Source organism: Callorhinus ursinus, unplaced genomic scaffold (assembly GCF_003265705.2).
Source record: "Callorhinus ursinus isolate GAN/ISIS: 27379988/994484 unplaced genomic scaffold, GSC_fseal_2.0 scaffold66, whole genome shotgun sequence".
Classification (NCBI taxonomy): Eukaryota; Metazoa; Chordata; class Mammalia; order Carnivora; family Otariidae; genus Callorhinus; species Callorhinus ursinus.
This window is the reverse complement of record NW_027397128.1, coordinates 293,839-317,482: the sequence shown is the minus strand read 5'-3', so window position 1 is coordinate 317,482 and position 23,644 is coordinate 293,839. Positions and strand designations below refer to the sequence as shown.

At 40.9% G+C, this 23,644-nt stretch overlaps 2 protein-coding genes across 10 annotated transcripts in view; both read left to right on the top strand.

The window, feature by feature from the left end:
• Nucleotides 1–23,644, top strand: part of ARHGEF9 (Cdc42 guanine nucleotide exchange factor 9) — a 233,675-nt gene that overhangs the window by 32,430 nt on the left and 177,601 nt on the right. Inside the window, exon 1 of one of the 9 annotated variants that reach the window (XM_073885846.1) lies at nt 15,510–15,598. The exons of 4 other annotated variants lie outside the window; for them this stretch is intronic. Coding sequence is in view for 2 of the 5 variants with exons in the window: in XM_073885845.1 (XP_073741946.1) it covers nt 16,459–16,467 (9 nt within the window). In the remaining 3 variants the exon portion in view is untranslated. Of the gene's footprint in view, nt 1–15,509; nt 15,599–16,322; nt 16,472–23,644 lie in introns of those variants that run through there. 4 more of the 9 variants (XM_025863857.2, XM_073885845.1, XM_073885844.1 and 1 more) reach the window with 4 other exon arrangements.
• On the top strand, nt 15,639–16,288 carry LOC141371298 (uncharacterized). The gene has a single exon (XM_073885854.1). It carries the CDS (start codon nt 16,109–16,111, stop codon nt 16,286–16,288), a length of 180 nt encoding a protein of 59 aa, XP_073741955.1. The 5' UTR covers nt 15,639–16,108.

Here is a 23,644-nt window from a genome sequence, read left to right as displayed (position 1 = left end):
CATTATTTGTTTCTTCTATTTATAGATGTGGAAACTGAGACTCGAAGAGTAAATGATTTGTCTAAAAATAAGGGCAGAGATAGTACTCAAACCTTCAAATTATAGTATTTGTTAGTATTTACTCTGCATTATTATGTGCCAGGGATTTTTTAATTGCTTTGCATGTATTCACTCTTTGAACCCTCATCAACAACTCTATAAATCTGTGCTTCACAGATGAGGAAACTAGGGTAGTGAGTGTAAGGGCTTGCTCTGAGTGAAGGACATTATACCATTCTCTACATTTTCAAGATGAGAAAAGTGAAGCTCAGAGACATTAAGTAGAGAGAGAGGGAGAGATGGCAGTAGAATAGGAGGACCCTAGTCTCACTTCATTAAATGAATACAACTAGATAACAATCAAATCATTGTAAATACCCCAGAAATTGACCTGAAGACTGGTAGAACAAACTCCACAACTAAAGGTAGAGAACAGACCACATTGAGGAAGGCAGGAAATGCAGAGATATGGTTTGGGAGAAAAACAAATCATTGCTGCTACAGTGGGGAGGGAGTTACATTGCAGAAAAGGGCAAGAGATAGACTAGCACACAGGGGAGGACATGGATGATGATTCACCATAGAAATTGGCTTGGAAAGTGAGAGGGGCTGAATTTGGTCAGTTCTTGCAACCTGCAGGGAATAAAGCCTGGAGTTCTAAAGGTCAGTAGGCTTGGCTTGGGGAGAGCCTGGAGTGCACTGGGGCTGCTCTTGGAGAGAAAGCAGTGCAAACAGCCTCTAGACATAGAGCTTGAAAATAGCAATTTGAAGAGCATCTGGGCCACACAGTGGAGAGGTTTCTGCCCATCTTGGAGTGTGTCCCAGAGTGCCAGTATTTACAGAAAGACCCCTCTAGGAACAAATAAACTGGCCTGCGCCACTTCCCACCCCTACACCTTAGCAAGCACAGGGCCACCCGTAGGGAACAACGCAGCAGTGACACTCACTACCTAACTTGCTCACACCAAGCCCTACCCCTGCCACCATACACTGGCAGAACTGCCCTTCCCAGTCACACTTGCCTCAGTCTCAGTGCAGGGGCTCTCTCCCCCAGAAGACCAGCCCAAAACCCTGCTTATACTGCATTTCCTGATGGGAGTTTAGCGGAGCCATGGTTCTGGTGGTGATGGCAACAGGTCTCATTTCACAAGCAGACTAGAATACACCTAGTTAAAACTCACCACATTTGGGCCAGGGACCAAACACTGCCCATAACAGGCAAAGGGAGCCTCTGCAGACAACTGGCCTAAAGGATAATGTGGCCAGAACACAATAGCAGAGCACATGCAGCACACATTGGAGTCACTCCTGAAAGCACCAGGCCCTGGGGAACATGGGACACTACACTTCAGGGCATTATAAGATGCTTCTTCATAAGGCCATTACACTCAAGAAGAGAAGACCTAGCTGCCTTTCCTAACACAGAAATTTAGACAAAATGAGAAGACAGAGGAATTTGTCCCAAATGAGAGAACAGGACAAGGCCATGGCCAGAGACCTAAGTAAAATAGAGATAAGTAACATGCCTGATAGAGAATTTAAAGGAATAATCACAAAGATACTGGACTTGAGAAAATAATGGAAGGCATCAGTGAGACCCTTAACACAGAAATAGGGAAAAATGTAGCAGAGATAAAGGGCTAAATAACAAAATGAGAAACATGCTTGATGGAATAAACAGCAGGATGGAAAAAGCAGAGGAACAAATTAATGACCTCTAGACAGAAAAACGGAAAGTAATTAAGCTGAACAAAAGAAAGAAAAAATAATTGTGCAAAACAAGAGTAGACTTAAGGAACTCAGTGACTCCATCAAATGTAATAGCATTCATTATAGGAGTCCCAGACGGAGAAGAGAGCGAAAAGAGGACAGAAAATTTATTTGAAGACATGATACCTAAAAACTTCCCTTATCTGGGGAAGGAAACAGATATCAGATCCAGGAAGCACAGAGAACCCCCAACAAAATCAACAAAAGAAGATCCATAGCAAGACCTATTGTAATTAAAATGTCAAAATATGGGGTGCCTCAGTGGCTCAGTCAGTTAAGTGTCCACCTTCAGCTCAGGTCATGATCTTGGGGTCCTGGGATCGAGCCCTGCATCAAGTTCCCTGCTCAGTGAAGAATCTGCTTCTCCCACTCCCTCTTCCTCTCCCCTCCTCTTGTGTTCTGTCTCCCTCTCTTTCAAATAAATAAATAAAATCTTTAAAAAATGTCAAAATATAGTGATAAAGAAAAAAAATTTAAAGCAGCAAGATGAAACTAGACAGTTACATGCAAGGGAAACCCCATAAGGTTATCAGGGGATTTTTCAGGAGAAACTTTCCAAGCCAGAATGGAGTAGCATGATACCTTCAAAATGCTGAATGGGAAAAATCTGCAGCCAAAAATATTCTATCCAGTAGGGCTATCATTCAGAAGAGAAGGAGAGAGAGTTTCCCAGACAAATAAAAATTAAGGAGTTCATAACCACTAAAGCAGCCATACAAGAAATATTAAAGGGGATCTTTGAGTGAAAGGAAAGTCCAAAAGTAAAAGTTTGAAGGTAGGAAAGAAAATCAGTAAAAATGAATGTTTTTGTAAAATATCAGTCAAGGAACTCAAAAAATAAAAAAAATGTAAAATATGAGACCATATACCTAAAACATGGGGAGGAGAGAAGTAAAGAATGTGTTCAAACTTAAATGACCATCAACTTAATATAGACTGTTTTATGCAGAACAGGTTCTATACAAACCTAATGGTAACCATATATCAAAAAACACTGGTAAATATGGAAAGAATAAAGAGTGGGAAATCCAAATATATCATTAGAGAAAACCAGCAAACCATGAGAGAAAGACAAGGATCAGAGAAAATCTTCAGAAAAAAACACAAATGAAGTACTACAATGGCAACAAACACATATCTATCAATAATTACTGTGAATGTAAATGACTAAATGCTCCAATCTAAAGATATAGGGTATCAGAATAGATTAAAAAAAACGAGACATATCTATATGCTACATACAAGAGACTCATTTTAGAACTAAAGACAACAGCAAACTGAAAGTCAGGAGATAGAGAAACATCTATCATGCAAATGGATGTTAATAGAAAGCCATAGTAGCAATACTTATATCAGAAAAAATAGACTTTACAATAAAGACTGTCACAAGGGACAAAGGAGGGCACTGTGATAATAAAAGGATCAATCCAACAAGAAGATATAACAACTGTAAATATTTATACACCCCACATGGGAGCACCCAAATATATAAAACAGTTAGTAACAAACATGAGGGAACTAATTGATAATATATTGTACAATGATAGTAGGGCCTTTAACACCCCACAGATCATCTAAATGGAAAATCAACAAGGAAACAATGGCTTTGAATGGCACACTGGAACAGATGGATTTAACAGATATATTCAGAACATTCCATCCTAAAACAGCAGAATACACATTCTTTTCAAGTACATGTGGAACACTGTCTAGAACAGATCACATATTAGCCCACAAAACAAGCCTCAACAAATAAAAAAATCGAAGTCATACCATGCATCTTTTCTGATCAAAACTCTGAAACTAGGGGCACCTGGGTGGCTCAGTCGTTAAGTGTCTGCCTTTGGCTCAGGTCATGGTCCCAGGGTCCTGGGATCGAGCCCCACATCGGGCTCCCTGCTCGGCGGGAAGCCTGCTTCTCCCTCTCCCACTCCCCCTGCTTGTGTTCTCTCTCTTTCTGAGTCTCTCTCTCTGTCAAATAAATAAAATAAAAAATCTTAAAAAAAAACTCTATGAAACTAGAAGTCAACCACAAGAAAAAATCTGGAAAGACCACAAATACATGGAGGTTAAATACAATGCTACTAAACAAAGAATGGATCAACCAGGAAACAAAATAAGAAATAAAAAAGTACATGGAAACAAATGAAAATGAAAACCAAATGGTCTAAAACACTTTGCATGCAGCAAAAGTGGTTCTAAAAGGGAAGTTTATAGCAATATAGCCTTACCTCAAGAAGCAAGAAAAGTCTGAAATATACAACTTAACCTTACATCCAAAGGAACTAGAAAAAGAACAACAAACATAACTCCAAAACAGCAGGAGGAAGGAAATAATAAGTATAGAGCAGAAATAAATGATATAGAAATTTAAGAAAATAGAAGAGATCAATGAAACCTGGAGCTGGTTCTTTTAAAAAATCAATAAAATTGATAAACCCCTAGCCAGACTTATCAAGAAAAAAAGAGAACGGACTCAAAATCTCAAATGATAGAGGAGAAATAACAACCAACACCATAGTAATACAAACGATTATAAGAGAATATTATGAAAAATTATATGCCAACAAATTGGACAACCTAGAAGAAATGAATAAATTCTTAGAAACATATAAGCCACCAAAACTGAAACAGGAAGAAATAAAAAATTTGAACATACCTATTACCCACAAGGAAATTGGATCAGTGATCAAAAATCTCCCAACAAACACAAGTCCAGAACCAGAATGCTTCAAAGGCAAATTCTATCAAACATTTATAAGAAGAGTTAATACCTATTCTCAAACTATTCTAAAAAATAGAAAAGGAAGGAAAACCTCCAAATTCATTCTATGAGGCCAACATTACCCTGAAAACGAAACCAGATAAAGACACCACTACAAAAGAGAATTACAGGCCAATATCCCTAATGAACATAGATATAAAAATCCTCAACGAGTGTACACACACACACACACACACACACACACAATGGGGTATCATTCAGGCATAAGAAATAATGGAATCTTGTCATTTGCAACAACATGGATGGAGCTAGAGGGTATAACGCTAAGTGTAATAAGTCAGAGAAATATAAATACCATATGATTTCACTCATATGTGAAATTTATGAAACAAAATAAATGAGCAAAGGAAGAAGAGAGACAAACCAAAAAGCAGACTCTTAACTATGGAGAGGAGAGGTTGATGGGGGGATGGGTTTAAATAGGTGATGGGGATTAAGGAGTGGGTTTGTCAGGATGAGTTCCTGTTGATTTATGGAATCGTTGACTCACTATATTGTACACCTGAAACTAATATAACACTGTATGTTAACTAACTAGAATTAACATAAAAACTTTTTAAAAAGACATTAAGTATCTTGTTCCAGGTCACACAACCAGCAATTGGAAGATCTAAAGTTGAGCCTCAGCAGGCTGGCTAGTGCCTGAGTTCTCAGCTATCAAGCTATATTGCTTCTAAGTCTAGGGCTGTTCCTGGACTGTTTAACTGAAGCAGAAAGTAAGGGGAAGAGAGAGAAAGGGAGACTATGAGTAAAACTCTATGCTTAATTTGATGAGGAGCGCTTGGTGTCATGACTGTCCAGTAGTTTACTGTTTAAATGAAGCCCATATATAAATAATTTGGACATGGGGGGGCAGAGGAGGTAGCTGGTTGAATGAATCATGAGTTCCCAAAATGGAAGTAATCTAGGAGATTAAGCTCCAAAACTAAATACTGGGCCTGATACTGAGGGAAGCATTCACTGCCCATACTAGTCTTAAATTGGTGCATGACTGGGTTTGGCTGCCCCAGAAAGATCTGGGCCTGATAGGAAAGAATTGTACTTCCTCTGAAGGGGCTTTTAGACCTTTGCTTCTCTTTTCCAACCAGTCCTTTCTACCCTGAGTACAGGCAGATTGGTCCACTGGCTTACTTGAAATAGAATTAAATAAGTTCCCTTGGCCCCTCTCCCCCTACAAAACCGGCCTGAAATAAATCCATGTAAAGGAACAAGAGGAAACTGCTGTTCCTAGGTATTTATTCAAATATGTATTCAGTCTTTGACCACGTGAGGTCGGTGTAGGCAGTGATTCTTGAGGGAAGGGCTTCTGGGTGGTGGTTTAGAGTGGAGTCTGTGCCAACTGGGAACAGAAAACCAAAGAAGTCTGAAATTCTAAGCCTGTAACTGGAAATTTTGTATTCACAGGTTGCAGTAGAGAATACTTTCCATGACACATTTCCTCTACATCCAACATTGTGAGTCAGCAGAGCTATGCCTTTATTCACTCATTCATTTATTCATTCATTTAGTTATTCAGTCATTAAAAAAAAATTTGTTGAATGCCAAGTACTGCTCTATGTGCTAGAGATAAAGCAATGAACAAAACAGTCTCTGCCCTCATGAAGCTTACAGTTTATAAAGGGAGATTTGTTATTTGTTTAAATCAATAAACAAATAAACAAATAGTAATATAACTTTTCATATAGTGATAGGGCTAGAAAGAAAATCATGATAATAAGATAGTGATGCAGTGGTACAGTTTCAAAGAGGGTGGTCAGGGAAGGATTCCTTTTGAAAAGATGAAAGAGCTAAACTTACAGAGAGCTAGGAGAAAAGTCTTCATACATAGTCAAATTATTAACCCTATATCTGATCCTCCCCTAAAACTCCACCCATCACAACCTAACAAAATTCTATGTATCCTTATTCTTTAACTTAAGCAAATCACTCATCACCCTTTCTTCAGGCTACCCTACTTAGGACCAATTTCATGCCTTCCACCTTTGGTAAGGCAGTTGAAATTTTAAAACAATGTTTTATGTTAAGTTACAACTGAAAACAAGTCAAAACTTTTTGAGCTTTAAGGAAGTTAAGAGACTTGTTTGAGGTCAAACAGCTACCAAGAAGCAGAGGCTTGACTTACATCTGAAAGTTTTGACTTCTTTCCACTGCATTTTTCACTTTGCCATAAGCTTCTCAAGGCATGGTGGGGGCACAGCAGCACGCACGAGCGTCAGACATTTTAGGTGAATGTGAGCTCACAGGTAGCTCTTCCTAGGGACTAGTGTTTAGAATAAGAGAGATGATATTCCCATTCCCCATTGTCACTCCCACCTGGATATGTGTTCTGAGGTATGTTGGACAAACTGATGAGCAACCAGCCTGGGGAGGGTTGCAAACCATGCCACAAGGAAGAGCTTAAAGAAATGGTCATGTTTATCTTGGAGAACATGTGGTGTTTCTGTGTGTGTGTGTGTGCACGTGCATGTTGTGTGTGTGTGTGTGTGTGTGTGTGCACTTGTGTATATGGGGGGGGGCTGTTCAGGAAGAATCAGAGTTTGAACCCATGATAGATATCTTGAAACATTTTAAGAGGACTATTGTTTAGTACTTGGCTTTTTTTGTATGGCCCAGAGCATAGTGTTCTAACAAATGGTTGAAAGCACTGAATAATGAATTTCAGCTCAAAACAAATAATGGCTTTGAAAGCTTCAGAGTGAGCTTCCTGTTACTGAAAATATTCCAGCAGCTGCTGGACAGAGCTCATCAGAGATAGTAAGCTTTGGGGTATGGGTTGATGTACACATTCTGAACCTTAGTTTCTTACTCTTTAAAGTAGTGATAACAATTCCATTTTTCAGGCTTCTGGGGAGGATTAAATAGAATGATATGTTGAAAGGCCGAGCACCATGCGACCCAAAGTAGGTGATTCCTCCTTCTCCTCCTTCCATTTCCCCTACCTCATCACATAGTGTAGAGAGGATTCCTATGTAGGTAGGTTGGGAGGAAGTGACCTTTTATTCTCATTTTGAGTATAAAATTTTATGATTCATTCTATAGTCATCAACAACTTTATTCATTATCTGATTATGCTTAGGACACTTTACTGAATGATATGGAAATTATGTGTGTGACTATGTCTCCTACTAGATTGTAAGCTTCCTGAGAGTATCTCTGTATCCCTTCGCTGTCAGAATAAGTGCTTATTGGGGCACCTGGCTGGCTCAGTCAGTAGAGCATGCAACTCTTGATCTCAGGGTCATGCATTTGAGCCCCACATTGGGGTAGAGTTTATTTAATAAAAACAAATTAATAATAATAATAAAAAGAATAAGTGCTTATTTTATTTAACTGATTTTGGAGGAACAATGATCTCTGTGCTGAATAATTGAACTAACCAGGGGTCTCTGTCCTCAGGGAGCTGATTCTCTTAAATAGGGTGGACATGCACAAATGTGCAAGAGCATGTAGTCATATCAGTAGCCAAGACAATGAGCATACAGGATTTAATATCTTCAGATTGTCTCTGGCAAGCATTGGGGATTATCAGGTGGCTGGGGTGGGGTTGAATGGCAATAAGTGAGTAGCAGAGGGGTCAGGATAAAATATGGAACTTTCCTTGGTTATACTTCCTGGAAGAAGTGTGACTTTGGGAGCTATTTGAACCATGAGAGGCAAAAGACAACTAGGCACTGGCTTTTCCCTGAGAGAAGGCAAAGATTTAAGACTTAGGCATCTTGTACCTGGGAGGGAGGCCACTGGGAGTCAGATCAGAACATTGAAATGGTTTATTCCTGTGACCCAAGAGACATCTTGTCAGATGCTATTAGAAGATAGGACATGTGTTATTCAGTGGCATTTATATAGCACAGTGTCTAAGAACATAGGCTCTAGAGTCAGACTGTTTGGATTGTCATCTTGGCTCCACCACTAACTAGCCATGTGACTTTGGGCAAGTTATTTAACCACTGTGCCTCACTCCTCTCATCTGTAAAATAAGGGCAATAATAGTATCTACCTCATAGGGTGGTTGTGAGGATTAAGAGTTAATATATGTTGCAAGTCCTAGCCACGCAGAGACGCTAATCATGCATCATGCGAGTTCCAATCATAGAGTAAGTGCTTTATAAGTGTTTATTATTATCTAATGAATGGTCTTTAGATCCTGAGAAATATACTCGGTGTTTATAGTAATTTCAGTGTGAGTTTGGGAGCATTTATATTCCAGACCATCTCATGGAGTGATTAGCTCCTCAGCAGTGGCTGTCGTAGAAGTGGTGATAACATCTGGCTCAAAGAGATGGAAGAACTTTCTGCCAACTATGATTATGCCAGAGATGAATGGACTGTCTTGGGAGAGAAGAACCTCTTCATTGCTGTGGGTGTTAGAATTGAGACTAGATACCTATTTAGTGGGGATGTTGCAGGAGGGATTGAAAGATGGAAGTGGGGTTTTGCTATACCCCAAATTCTCTGATTTCTTGATACTTGTCAGCAGAAGTGTTGGCTATGGGTTGGGGATACTGCTGCTTGAAATATGGGGGACTTGTTTATTTTTTTTTTTTTATTGTAAGCACAGTTGGGTGGGAACTTCACTCAGAATGCTAACTGCACAGGGATAGAGCTGGGATCAGATGTCATGTTCCAGGGTCAAAAATCTCTCAAAATACTTTTGAGACTCAAGAGACAAGGGTTTTGGTTTCTGCTTTGCCTGCAATTAGCTGTGTAATCTTGGGCATGTTGCTTCCATTCTCTGGGCCTCAGTTTTCTAACCTAGAATATAAGTTTTAGACTAGATTTTCTCTGTGGTCTCATCATGTCTTACCTTCTGTGTTGGAAGATATAACTCTCTGAGTGGAAACAAGTGGATGAAGAAGACATTCATGCATTCAGCAAATGTTTATTAGGCATCTGCTAAGTGTTAGGCACTGTTCTGGGCTTGGGGGAGAAAGCAGTGAATAAGACGGGCATGGTCTCTGCCCTTTTAGCTCCACAGTCCAGTGCAGGAAACAAACAAAACATTATAATACAATTTAAAAAGTATTCTAAGAGGGGCAAACACAGAGTCCTGTGGGAGAAGAATATTATCCAGAATAATTTTGAAGCGAGAACATCAGAGAAAGCCTTCTGGAGGAGGTGGCACTTGAGTTGAGTTTTGAGATGGGGGCTCAGGAAGGATAGCAGTTAGTTGCATAATTCTTGAGGCAAGAGAACCTGATGGTTATGAGAACTATGGTAGGCTCTGTTTAGCTGGAGAGTGGAGAATGAGAGGGTATTGGTGAAATCTGAGGTTAGAAAGACCAAAGGACGCCAGATTGGCAAGGCATTACATGGCATTTGCCGTAAAGACAGTGGGGAGCGGGCGCCTGCGTGGCTCAGTTGGTTAAGCAACTGCCTTCGGCTCAGGTCATGATCCCGGAGTCCCGGGATCGAGTCCCACATCGGGCTCCCCCTTCTCTGTGGGGATCCTGCTTCTCCCTCTGCCTCTGCCTGCCACTGCCCCTGCCTGTGCTCACTCTCTTTCTCTCTCTCTCTCTATGTCAAATAAATAAATAAAATATTAAAAAAAAAAGACAGTGGGGAGCTATGGAAGGACTTTAAGCAGTGGAGTTATATAAGTCAGGCTTCAGCTGGAGAAATTAAATCACTCTAGTTATTTTCAGTAGAAAGGGTCCTAATACAGAAAATCAGGTGCTTCCAAAATTGGGGTAAGGGCTAGAGGTGCAACATTTAGGCTGGGCTTCCAGGAATAACTCCCAGAATACCAGGGGAGCTGTTTTCTATGCCACAAACAGGAAGGTGAGGAGGCATCAGGGGCTTTGGAAACATACCACCTTATCTGAAGTCTAGGAATCAAGAATCTGCCACTGCCTTAACTATTGACTAGAGTATCATCATGCTTTCTAGACCTTCACTGGCAAATAATAATAATATAAAATGAAATGAAATGAAATAAAATCATCCCATTCTCTGGTTCCTCAAATACACAAAGCCAGTGACCAGACAGTGGGGTCTATGGAAAAGTAACATGGCTGCAGGAAACCCTAAAATCCCTATTGCTATGCTTGCCAACAAAAGCAGCAGAAATATGGCTTCTGCGTCATTACCTCCTTCCAAATATTGTGCGTATGCATATGATTACCAGAAATAAATCACATCCAGAACACTGGTTGCAAAGGAGCCTGAGAAAAGACAGGCTGTTGTAGGTTTTTGGTTTTGAGCTTTTCAGCAATATAGGAGGGCCGGCTAGAAGGAGGGTGGCATGGATCCTGAGCAACCAGACTATAATATCTACCATAGGATTGATAGGAGCAGAAATGCTTTTGAGACACATAATTTAGGCAGGAGAGTAGAGGCTGAACTGGGTACAGAGAGCAGCACAAGAGACCAAGTAATGGATGATAATGGAATCAAAGATGATGAGGAACTGATTAAAAATACCAGTAGCAGGGAGACAGAGGAAGGACACATGAGAGAGAAATTAAGGAGGAAGAGAATTACCAGGACTTAGAGGACTGGTTGGCTGGAAGCAAGATGAATGAGAAACAAGACTTACGGATATCTCCTAGGATTTTTGTAAGGAGACATTCCTACAAGACAGGGAACTCAGGGGGAAAAGGAAGGTGGCAGGGATGGGAAAAGATTATTTCAATTTTGGACTAAGTTTGAGGTTCTTATGACATATTCAGGAAGAGATATCCATAAGGCAGTTGGAGATTCATCTCTGGAATTCAAGAGAATATTAGCAGGGAATTGTAAGCTGTATGCAGGAAAGGATTTTGTTCCCCTAGTATTCAGTAACTTTGTTGAAAGGAGGTGCATCAGTGTGTAATGTAGCTGGTAGTTCAAGCTTTGGGAATGGGTGGGTCCACCATTCAGTGTAAGTGTGGAATGAAGATAACGGGACTGAGATTAGAAGAACCCTGAGAAATCATGGCTTTAAATGATTGAATGAAGAAGAACCCAGACAGGAAGTAAAGACTGTATAACCAGACAAGTCATGTGGATGATGTCGCCAAGGCAAAGGGAGCATTTCAGAAAGGAGAAAGGCATCAATGGAATCAAGAGCAAGAGAAGTCAGGGAAGATAAAGATGGAAAATTGGTCATGCCATTTAGTAACAAGTTGATCATTTGTTTATATTCACAAGTGGTTCTAGTTCCCTATGAAATGATGGGAGTGAAAGCCAGGCTGCAGTGGAGTGAAGGGTCAATAGACAAGGAAGTGGAGATAGGATATAATTGCTCTTTCAAAGGCAAGGAGAACAAGAAACAATAGGTGTTGGCAAGGATGTGGAGAAAGAGGAACCCTCTTGCACTGTTGCTAGGAATGCAAACTGGTGCATCCACTATGGAAAACAGTATGGAGAGTCCTCAAAAAGTTAAAAATAGAACTACCCTATGATCCAGCAATTGCATTACTAAGTATTTACCCAAAGAATATGAAAATACTAATTCAAAGGGATACATGCACCCCAATGTTTATAGCAGCATTATCTACAATAACCAAATAATGGAAATAGCCCAAGTGGCCACTGATGAATGGATAAAGAAGATGTGGTATATATACATAATGGAATATTACTCAGCCATAATAAAGAAGGAAATATTGTCATTTGCAATGACATGGATGGAGTTAGAGACTCTTATGTTAAGCAAAATGAGTCAGTCAGAGAAAGACAAATACCATATAATTTCACTCATAAGCAGAACTTAAGAAACAAAATAAATGAGCAAAGGGAAAAAGAGAGAGAGAGGCAAACCAAGAAACAGACCCTTAACTATGGAGAATAAACTGAGGGTCACCAGAGGGGAGGTGGATGGGAGGATGGGTTAAATAGGTGATAGGGGCTAAGGAGTGCCCTTGTTGTGATGAGCAATGGGTGATGTGTGGAAGTGTTCAATCACTATATTATACACTTGAAACTACTATTACACTATATGTTAAATAACTGGAATTCAAATAAAAACTTAATAAAAAGCAAGGGGAAAGATTCTAGTTGCTTACATTATGGTACTGTCGTGATCACTAGTATCTGTCTCATCATAATCTAGCAGAGTGGCTTTTAAACTATTTTGGAATTATTTGTTATAAGAAATAAATTTTACAGGGTGCCTGGGTGGCTCAGTTGGTTAAGGATCTGACTGGCTCAGGTCATGATCTCAGGGTCCTGGGATTGTTAAAACACAGATTACTGACCTTCCCCCAACTTGTGCTCTCTCTTTCTCTCTCTTTCAAATAAATAAAATCTTAAAAAAAAGAAACATTTTACATCACAATCTAGCACATTTACATTTATATATAAGTGAAACAAAAGCTTCATTAATCCATAATTATATGGACATTTCATATAAATGGAATCATACAAAAGCCTTTTTTGTCTGTTTTTTTCACTTAGCATAATATTTTCCAAGTTCATCTATATTGTCACAGTAATAGTAGTCTATTCCTTTTTATGGCTGAATAATATTCCATTGTATGGATATACCACATTTTGTTTATCCATTCATCAGCTGATGGACATTTGAGTTTTTTCCATCTTTTGGCTATTGTGAGTAATGTTATTATGAACGTTCATATACAAGATTTTGTGTGGGCATTTTTTTCCCCATTTCTCTTAGGTATATGCATAGAACTGGAATTGTTGGGTCAAATAGTAACCCTATGTTTAATTTTTTGAGGAACTACCAGACTGTTTTCCAAAGTAGCTTCAACCATTTTGACCAGCAATGTTATGAAGGTTCAGATTTCTCCACATCTAGCTTTTCTATTATAACCATTCTTGGGGTATCTTATTATAAGTAATGCTGTAGTAAATATCCTGCATTTGCATTTCCTGCATTTGATTTGCATTCTCCTGATGGCTAATATGTTGAACATCTTTCCATGTGCTTATTGACTATTTCTTTGGAAAAAATGTTTTTCAGAACCTTTGCCAGTTTTTTAATTGAGTTATTCTTTTTATAATTGACTTGTAAGAGCTCTTTATATATTCTAGGTACAAGTTTCTTATTAGATATATAACTTCCAAATGTTTTTTTCCATTCTGTGAGCTGTCTTTTCATACTCTTGACAGTATCCTTTGAAGCACAAAAGTTTTTAATCTTGATGAAGTCCAATTTATCTATTTTGTTGTTGTTGCTTGTATTTTTCATGTCATTTCTAAGAAACCATTGCCAAATTCAAGGTCACAAAAATTACCCCTATTGCCCCCATTTTGTTAAACTTTGCCATAATATCATTATAACATCTAAGCAAGTAATAGTGACTCTTATTATCAAGTGTCCAGCCTGTTCAAATTTCCTGTTGTTTCATAAATATCGCAAATGTGTGTGTGGGCAGAAGCACATGCATGCGCGCACATGCACATGTGCGCACACACACACACACGCGTTCCACCTAAGTTAAACCTTTTCCTTCCTATTTATTTGTTAAAAATCCAGGTTGTTGGTCCTGTAGTTGTTTTGTTTTTGTTTTTTAGTCTTTACTTCCATATTGCAGTTTAATATGTTTTTCTGTCCTCTATGTATTCTATAAATTGATAATTGATCTAGAAGCTTGATCTGATTCAGGGTTTTATGTTGTTTGTTTTGGCATGAGTCATTCATAGGTGGTGTTATAAGCCCAAACCTTTGAAGTGGGGACTTCTTTGGGTTTTATTCTATCTTGTAGGCCTAGGGGCCATTTTGTTTATGACCTGCATTCATTCAGAATTTCCAGTCATTTAGTTAAGATGACTGTTCTAGCCTCAACGATTTCTAGAGAATAAATAGCAATTATCATTCCTCTTAGAGTCTATAGTATTATAGGAGTTCCAGAACTTAATTTGTTCTACTCCTGGCTAATCTAGTTTCCACCCCCTCTACCAATATCTATCTGTTCACTTTTACAGTCCTAGGATGTAAGAGGAAGAAGGGCCCTTAGAGATCTGTATAAGGGAGTGCTGGGTTTTTGAAGGCCCAGGAGCCTGCTGAAATTGCATGTATTTTTTCTGAGGTGAAGGTTCAGCAGTTTCACCGAATTTTCAGGTAGGTCTAAGTCCTCATGTGACAGAAGGGAGATGGAGGCCAGGAGAGGGGAAAGGAGTTGCCCAAAAGTCATAAAGCTATCTTAAAGTAGGGCTAGGAGTAAATTTGAAACCTTCCCGTCCAGGGCTTTTTCCCTAGTTCCAGACACAGAATCAGGAACACAGAGCAGGACAGTGATTACAAGCATATTGCAAGTTTTGTAGAGGCTTTTTCAACTGCAAAGTTGGCTTCTCTTCATAGTACCCAGCTTGCTGGAAGAGTGCAGTCATAGTCTAAAGAAACCATAAACAGGAAAGAAAATTAACCTGCAAGTGCAGGGATATCAGAGAAGGCCAAATAGAATTGGATTTTGGATAATTTGTAGTGTGTCCTTGTGGTTCTGTCAACAGCACTGTTTTTTTGAATGCGTAGAGCTACTTATGAGTTGCCTGTAAATACTTAGGCAGTGGCCAAAGAAACCTTTGCTTTCTCCTTGGCCCAGACTCCAAAATAAGTGGATGCCAAGGCATGCCACCTCCCCACCTACCTATCCCTTTTTTCCGTTGTTTTTCCCTCTTCTTCAACCTTTTTCCCCTTATTTTCCTTCACCCTTCTCTTTCTTCACCTTATCCCCTATCTCTTCTCCCTCCTTCCCATCTTTCCTTCTCTCTCCCCCCTTCTATTAGTCTTCCCTTTATTCCTCCTTCCCTCCCTCCCGGCCACGCCCTCTCCTTTCCTCCCACTTCTGTGTGCACCCTCCCCCTTCCTCTCCCTACATCCCCCTCAACCCATCCCCAACAAACTCCCCACCCCCACGCCAGAGCCGGCGGCCATTGGCTCGCGCTAGGGGCGGGGGGGGAAGGGAAGGTTTGGACCCTCCGATTGGTTGCAGGGGCTAGCACGCCAGCTGAAGTCCCGCCCCACCCAGCGAGTAAACGCGCGGCTGCAGCATTTGCTATTGGCGGAGGGTACTGTCAGCAGCTCCCGCAGCTCCTCACGCAGGCGCCCACAGCCGCTAGGTGAATAAAAACACCGCCTACGGGCTGGGGGGTGGGGAGAGGAGAGGGAGAGAGCCAGCAAGGCAGGATTTAAATGAGAGGCTGGAAGCCTGGAGCACCGCGGAGAGAGCAAGCAAGCAGGCTAGAAAAAACGAGGAAACTAGGAAAGCGAGCGACCTAGAGGGAGTAGGGGAGACCGCGACTGACCTGTAGCCAGGCAGGTGGACAGACGCACGCCCGGACAGACAACCGAGCAGGCGCAGGAGAACCTCGCACTGGTTCCTCCCGCCTTTCCCTTTGAAAGCCAGGATTTTGCCTTTTGCTTGGCGCCCGAGAGAGAATGCTGGATTCTGCCGACTTCAGCGCGAGCTAAGATTTCTCAGCTAGGGAAGAAAGATCAGCTTAATCCTGAGAAGGGGGAAATCAATCTCCCCTGTCCCCATCCCCTCCCCCCATACCAAACTCGGGCGCCAAACCCAGCCCTTCCCCAACCATCCGACTTCCTCCTCTCCTTTCTAGCATGGTGGCTGTATGGACAGTCTGACAGAACAGAGACTGACATCTCCCAATCTGCCGGCCCCCCACTTGGAACACTACAGTGTTCTGCATTGCACCATGACCCTGGATGTGCAAACTGTAGTTGTTTTTGCCGTGATTGTAGTCCTCCTGCTTGTCAATGTCATACTCATGTTTTTCCTGGGAACGCGCTGAATGGAGTCCAGCTTCCTGAGCTGTTGCGAACTCTCGCTTTGATTTCATCCCGAGAACCACCGAGAATAAAAAAGAGACAGACAGAGACAGGGAAAGAAAGGGAGAGAAAGAGCAAGCGAAATATCTTAGGGGGGAAAACGTTTTGAGCTTCAACATGGCCTCGCTGTGATATGTATGACGTTGGTATATTATCTCTCCCTAAATCTTTTGTCATGTCTTGTCTTTTAAATATGCCTGTGAATGTAGTTGCTTATTGCTTGAGTAAAATTGTTGATAAAGAAATGCATTCTATTTAAGTGTGCATGTGTGTGTGCATTCTCCATTTATGTGACGTTCACGGAGCAAGATCTGCTCCCTTAAACAGTGGCTTTGCTGTTTGTGGTGTTTTGTCAGTTCATTTTCTTGAAAACTACCTTTAAATTCCATCAGGGAATTTTAGTCAAAAATTCTATCTTGCCATCACGAGTGAATTTGGGTTTGTTTGTGGACGAGGATGGTTGTGGGAAGAGCGTGATGGATTTTTGACATTTTAGGAAAGACAATCTTGCCCTGGATGTTAAGAGGGAAAAAAATTGAAACAAGGAATGAATTTGGGGGAAATGATTCTTTAGTTTCTAATGAGAAGTAAGAATTTGAGAAGTGATGTGGTGGGGTGTATTGAGCTGGCAGTTGGTGACTATATCCTTTGACTCAATTTGCTGTCCAGGGTTTAGTTCATAGTTTCCAAATTGGAAAGAAGCCACCTTTAAAACATTTCTTAAAGCATTAAATGTCAGTTTCTTTGGAATTATGGACTGAAACATAAAAGCCTTCTTTGATGTTTATGAATTGGCAAGAAGAGACATTGACAAGAACTGTTTGGGTTCCTTTTCCCAAAGAAGATTGTACCCCTTGATTTGAGTTTGTGGATTTTCTCTATGTGTCCTCTGAAAAACAACAAAAGTCAGCTCTTTACCCACCTTGGGAATAATAGTATATATATGCCTCTTTTGGATAATCTAATTTGCATTGATGTTCTTGAACTACATTTTTAAATAGAACTTGCTAGTGCTAATGATAGAGTGGTGGGTTTTGTTTGCTTTCTTGTTCTTTAAAGATCAGAGGTCTCTAATTGAAAGATTTCCATAACAAAATGAAAGTATATATCATGCTAAATTAAGAGTTCTGAGCACCCCCTCCCCCCAAAAAAATGTCTGGGTGGAATGGGCTGAGAGCTGGGGGGAACATGAGCTAGAAACAACATTCAGTTTTGACATATATTTGCATTTCTGTATCAGATGGTAGTGGTGGTGGTTGCTGTCATTATTGCTATTATTTTTATATTTTTCTTTCTGCTGAGAAAGCTTTTGGAAAAGCCAAGAAGAAATGGTCTCTGATGCCAATGTGCATGATACTTATTTTCCCCCTACCTCCACCCACTGATTGGCAGGTATTCCATTCTGTATTTACCTGACTTGAAATAGTGCTGTTTCTGGCCCATGTAGCAATGAATCAGGGTCATACAGTCTACATGCATGTTCCCCCTACACCCATGGGGGGGTGGCTGCTCACGTGTGATGTACAAATCTGCTGGCCTTGTGCTGTCAAGTTCCATTTCCTATTGTTCAATCTCTTTGGAAATGATTATGAAGGGAAAGGGGCTGTGAAGGGAGTTCTTGAAATTGTCCTGATCTCAGAACCCAGAGAGTATTATTTAATGGCGTCAGAAGAGGTTTTAAGGCTCAGGGTGTGTGCTCTTGGCTCCGTGTGGGTAAAAGGCTTTTTTTTTTTTATTATTGTTCTGTTGGTACCATGGTATAAGCATGATCTGGGAAGTTTGCTTATTCTTGGGAATCTGGGAAGATTCTTATTTACTCTTTGGTTCCTTTGTTGGGAGAGGGGCTGAACTGAACTGAACCTGTTTCTTTGCAAAGAGAATCTTGTGATTCCCCAACCCCACCACATACCCTTAGCTCCAGTGGTATTATCTAAAGTAAGCTTATGTTTTGGCTGGGCACTTTGTTTTGAGACACGTTGGACAGGAAAATCTCTAGGCTGGGCAGCTACAGACTTGGGTTCTCTCTGTTGAGAGATTATTTGACATTGGACAATTTTTTTTCTTTCTCAATGTGTTTGGGGTTCCCTGTAACATTAGCTTTTGGAGATGGTTGGACTAGGTGACCTCCAAGTTATTGCATTTGGTGATTTTGGATGCCCATAGACACTTGAAATCAGAAGGTGATGAACTAGAAAAACAAGTGAAAAGGAAAATGAAATATTTATCAATGGGTGATGGGGTGGGGGAGGAAATACCTGATTGCTGGTATCTGGAGAAACTTAAGTTTTACCTAAGAGATTTTTTACCTAGCTGTGTGGGAAGAAAACTGGACTATAACAGTGGAATGCTTTTTGCTTTTTTTCCCCTTTAAGGTGAGAAGGGTTCTCTAAGGTTAGTCTTTGAGCCAGGTTTGTGGCAAAGTAGTGTCATGAAATACCACAACCTTCACCTCTGGGTGCCTGACAGACCCTTGGCAGAGAACCTTTGGGAATGTATGTGTGTAGGGTGTGTGGCAGTATGTTTGTGGGTGTGTATGTACACCCTTCTGTGTGTGTGGAGGGGAGAGGGTGCACACTCTTGAATGTGGGTGGGGGTTGGTTGTGCTAGGAATGAGGAAAAATAGCAGGGCATGCATTGAGTGTTCCATAGTTCTGAATGGCCTCCTTGTGCTAGGGCCTGTAAGGATTTGACTGGTGCCAGAATGGATGGGTATTTCCCCTACCACTCCGATGCCCCCCCCACCCCACAACCCCTTAGGCTAAAGGGGTTGCTTGACTGAGCCCTTCCATCAGTAATTTAGCTGGCAAAATGGGTAAGCATTTTTCAAATTAACTTATCTCTAGGCAAATAAGGGGATGTTGCTAGCCAGATGGCAGGCCACCCAAGAGCAGCTAAAAGGGAGTTTGGGAAGTAGAGAACCAAAGTTGGCAGTATGACTTTTTACTTGTGTGAATCCTAAAGGTTTGGCATTTCTCCTTCAGACTTGTGAGGATATGCAAAAAGAGAAGAGTGGGAGAAAATGAAAAATGCAGCCCAGAGGAGTGGAACCCTCTGCATTTGACTTTTTATTCTTCCCTCTCCTGCCTCTTATCTTCATCTTCTCCCTTCTCCATTTACTTTCCCCCCTGATTCAGCCTCCTCTACCCTGCTCTCATTCCTGCTCTAAGTGGGTGGGTGGTGGAAGAAGGAGGAGTAGGAAGAGAAGAGGGCTTTTCATCTCGGATTGTCCCAACTTTTCCCAACTAAGTTTCTAGTTTCCTTTCCTCTTCTCTGACCTCTTTGGGTAGAGGATAAGCTTTTGCTCTTAGAAAGGACAAAAACTCCAGCTCAGAAATTTTCCCTCCCAGCTCCCCACCAGGGGATTGATGAGCAGCCCTTTACCAGTATCCTAGCAACCTCCTGCTTCACTCAGCTCCTGCTGAGCTCTGGAGCCCACCCTTTAAAGGTCCAGGCACAAAGGCCTCTAGAGAAAGGGAGCTGGAGTCCAGCAGGACTTGGAGAGATGCTTTTGGGGAAGTGGACAAAGAAAAAGCAAGATCCTCATTGCCTGCAAATGCCAGAAAACACATCCACAGAAAGGCGTATGGAGTTTAGCCTCATTCCAGCCATGGGGACTATTTATTGGAAGGCTCCTGGGTTCAGATTCTTTTCTCCTTTCTTCCAAATGCCTTCTTAAGATTAACTGAGTCATTTCACAGTCCACCTTTAGTGCAAGGAAGTCTATAGACCCTGAAAAATATTTTTTTTTACCCTGACTTTTGGCTGAGGCAGAGAGGAGGTGAAGGGATAGTATGGTGGGAACAAACTGAGCAGTGCTTTTCCCTTATTGAGACAGCCCCTATTTGTCAGAACCTGTAGCAGCTACTTGTGTAGTGTGTCCCAATTTTGTTTGTGGCTTAGGGAACTCTGCTCATGCTGGCTGCAGTGTGGAATTTAGGGGATTTTGTTTCTATGTCATTGGTCTCTGAGTAGTTTCCAAATGGGAAGGCTGGGCAAAATAGGAAGGCTATTTTGATTGTGGGCCTGGTGAACAGGTCTTGGGCCTTGGCTGATTCTCATACACAGGTGTGGGTGGTTAAGTTTTTAGGGAGCTGAGAGATCCTAGTGAGCCTGTGGGTAAGGTAATCTGCCCTGTGGTTAGGCTCAGATTGAGAGTACCTGGCTATGACCAGAAGGCACAGTCTCACAGTTGAAGGGATGGGCCAAAGCATGTCCTCCTAGCCTTTGTCTGTTATCTTGGCCTCTGCTCCCTTTGGCCTGTGGAGTGTTTGCTCTGGACGAGGACATAATTGGGAATTGAACCTATTCTCCCCAAATAACTACCTTCTCAGAAGATCTCACACAAAGCTTCTGGATCCAGCCCCAGTAGCTTTGCCCCAAGAAGTGGGATGGAGGAGAGGAATTTTATACTTTCTGGCTCTTATTTCTAGTTCTGCAATTTGTTCTAGGCCAACTGAGGCTCTGGCTTTCTAAGAATCCTTAGTCTAAGAATCAAAGCTTAGCTCTTCTGATATCTGTCCAGTGTCTCCTGTCATTAGGTGAGTCCAGCTCTCAAGACTTTAGTTAAGCATGCTTTACCCTGGCACCAAAGCATAAAGTGGAAAAGCTATGAAGGGGTAAGTGCCTAGAGGACAGAGAAGACTTGGAATGCAATCCAGTAATGACAGTACTAGTAATCCCTTGTCAGTGCATGGGTTTGTGGAATTTACAAAGCAGTTTCACATCTTTTCTAATTTGGTGCATCACATCAACCTTGTGAAGTGGGTAAGGATGTTTGTTATTCCCTGTTTTACAGATGAGGTAAGTAAAGGTCAGAGATATTGGTTGGATGGACATAGGTCTGCCTTTCAAATGGAGAGTGGGGAGAGTCGGAGTTGATCATTCCGAGCTAGTGTGAAGCTGAATGAGGTCAGGTGGAGAGGGAGGTGTGTGAGTCATTCCTGAAGTCATACTATCTTCCTCAGCTTACTCACATTTTTAGTGCTTTTTCATACTTTTTTATAGCAATTTTGCACAGAATTCCTTATTCAATAAAATGTCTTTTTATCTTGAATATACATCAAAGAGTTTCCTTTAGTTTTATGAAAACTCAGTATTTGGGATCTTTAAGGAGAAAAGCAGTGTGAATTGTTGAAGCTTAAAATACAGAATGTTTTGAAGGAACTGCAGTTTTCATACAATTGTCTTTCCTTTCGAAGTACTTTTATTTTTTTATATTTCTTTAAAAATGTGCTGCCCAGAACTGATTATGCCACTCCAGGTGCCACTTGATCAGAATTAAGTACAAAGTGACTTTGATCTGTCTGTGAAATATCTAATAATATTGCCTTCTATTGGTTCTCAACCCTCCCTGAACATTCAGATCAGTTGGGGAATTTTTAAATATCTGAGCCAGGTCCCCACTCTGAGAAATTCTGATTTAATTGGTGTGAGATAGGTCGCGGGCAGCTTTTTTTCCTAAATTAAAAATTTAAGGCTCCCCAAAGTAATTCAAAAATGTGCAGTCAGCATTAAGGGCCATTGTACTACCTTTTTGGACTATAGGCTCAAACGCTTTGCTGTTTAGTCCAGTCTTGCACTCTGTTGTGGAATTGGTTCTTTGAGGCTTTTTTGAACCAAATTCATTAAATTTTATTTTGTTTGGTTAGTCCATTCTAGCTTTTTATGGGCTTTAAATATTTTTTTCTTTATGCTGTGCAACAAATCAGCAGTCCCTTCTAGCATTGCATTAGTTAAACTTTATTTCCTTAGGTTGGTCTATTCATGCTTTGGGGGTGGGCTAATTTCTTTTTCTTTATGCCATGAAACAGATTAGCAGTTTCTTCTAGCATTCGTTATTTGGAAACTGAATAAGTACCATCCAAATTGGTGATTCAAAGAAATGTTCAGTGTGATGGGGTTAATTTCACCAGAGCCCCTTCTTGGAGTTACAGTCCATGAATTTTTGTATATATCTGGTCAGCTAGTGCAGAATCCACTGGACTTTGCCGTCATTTATTCTACCAACGTGTTAATGAGGATAATGTGGCATGATAGATTTGTTGTATGCTTTGTAGACATCAAGATGTATGCTAGGTTCATGGTAATCATCTACCAAGCCAATGACCTCATCAGAAAAAGGAGTATGAATCACTTGGCGTCTTAATCCTGGTAAATCTTATTGCAGGCTCCAGAGTTCCCTATTTTATTTTAACACCCATAAACTGTATGTTTCTTTTTTTCTTTTTAACTATGTTTCTTAATTGGGTCCAGGATTTGCTGAGGGCCAGTGCCACAACTGTAAATTCTGTGTACCATCACTTTCTTTTCCCCTTTTTAGAAAAACAAGACATCATAGATGTAGCTTTATTTTTTTTAAAGATTTTATTTATTTATTTGACAGTTAGATAGAGAGCACAAGTAGGCAGAGTGGCAGGCAGAGGCAGAGGGAGAGGGAGAAGCAGGCTCTCCGCTGAGCAGGGAGCCAGACGTGGGACTCGATCCCAGGACCCTAGGATCATGACTTGAGCCAAAGGCAGCCGCTTACCGGACTGAGCCACCCAGGCGCCCCCATAGATGTAGCTTTAAAACAGAATATATTTGATTTTCAAAAAGTTCAGAGAAATCTTTGTGCATGTTTCACTTGGTTGGCTGAATTCTTTTTTTTTTTAAAGATTTTATTTATTTATTTGGCAGAGAGAGAGACAGCGAGAGAGGGAACACAAGCAGTGGGAGTGGGAGAAGGAGAAGCAGGCTTCCTGCCGAGCAGGGAGCCCAATGCGGGGCTCGATCCCAGGACCCTGAGATCATGACCTGAGCCAAAGGCAGATGCTTAACCGACTAAGCCACCCAGGCGCCCCTTGGTTGGCTGAATTCTTTCTTTTTCCTTTTTTCTTTTCTTTCTTTCTTTCTATATATACCTAAATATATAAAGAAACACACACACACACATATATATATATACATTATTTAAATTCTATTAGCCAAATACAGTACATCATTAGTTTCAAATGTAGAGTTCAATAATTCATCAGTTGCATATAACACCCAGTGCTTGTCATATCACATGCCATCCTTAATGCCCATCACCCAATTACCCCATCCCCCCACCTATCTCCCCTCCAGAAACCCTCAGTTTGTTTCCTATAGTTAAGAGTCTCTTATGGTTGGTCTCCCTCTCTGATGACTTCTCAGCCTGAATTGTTTCTATTAACCCGTGGTTCTCAGCCCTGGCTGCACATTGGAATCACCTGGGAAGTTAACAAAACTAACAATTCCCATAATCTTTGGGGGAGATCCAGTGAGGCCCTGGCATCAATATTTTTTAAAAGCTCCATGAG

What these genes read in the sequence shown, in the direction of transcription:
- LOC141371298 (XM_073885854.1), top strand. Translation starts at nt 16,109, where the DNA reads ATGGACAGTCTGACAGAACAGAGACTGACATCTCCCAATCTGCCGGCC.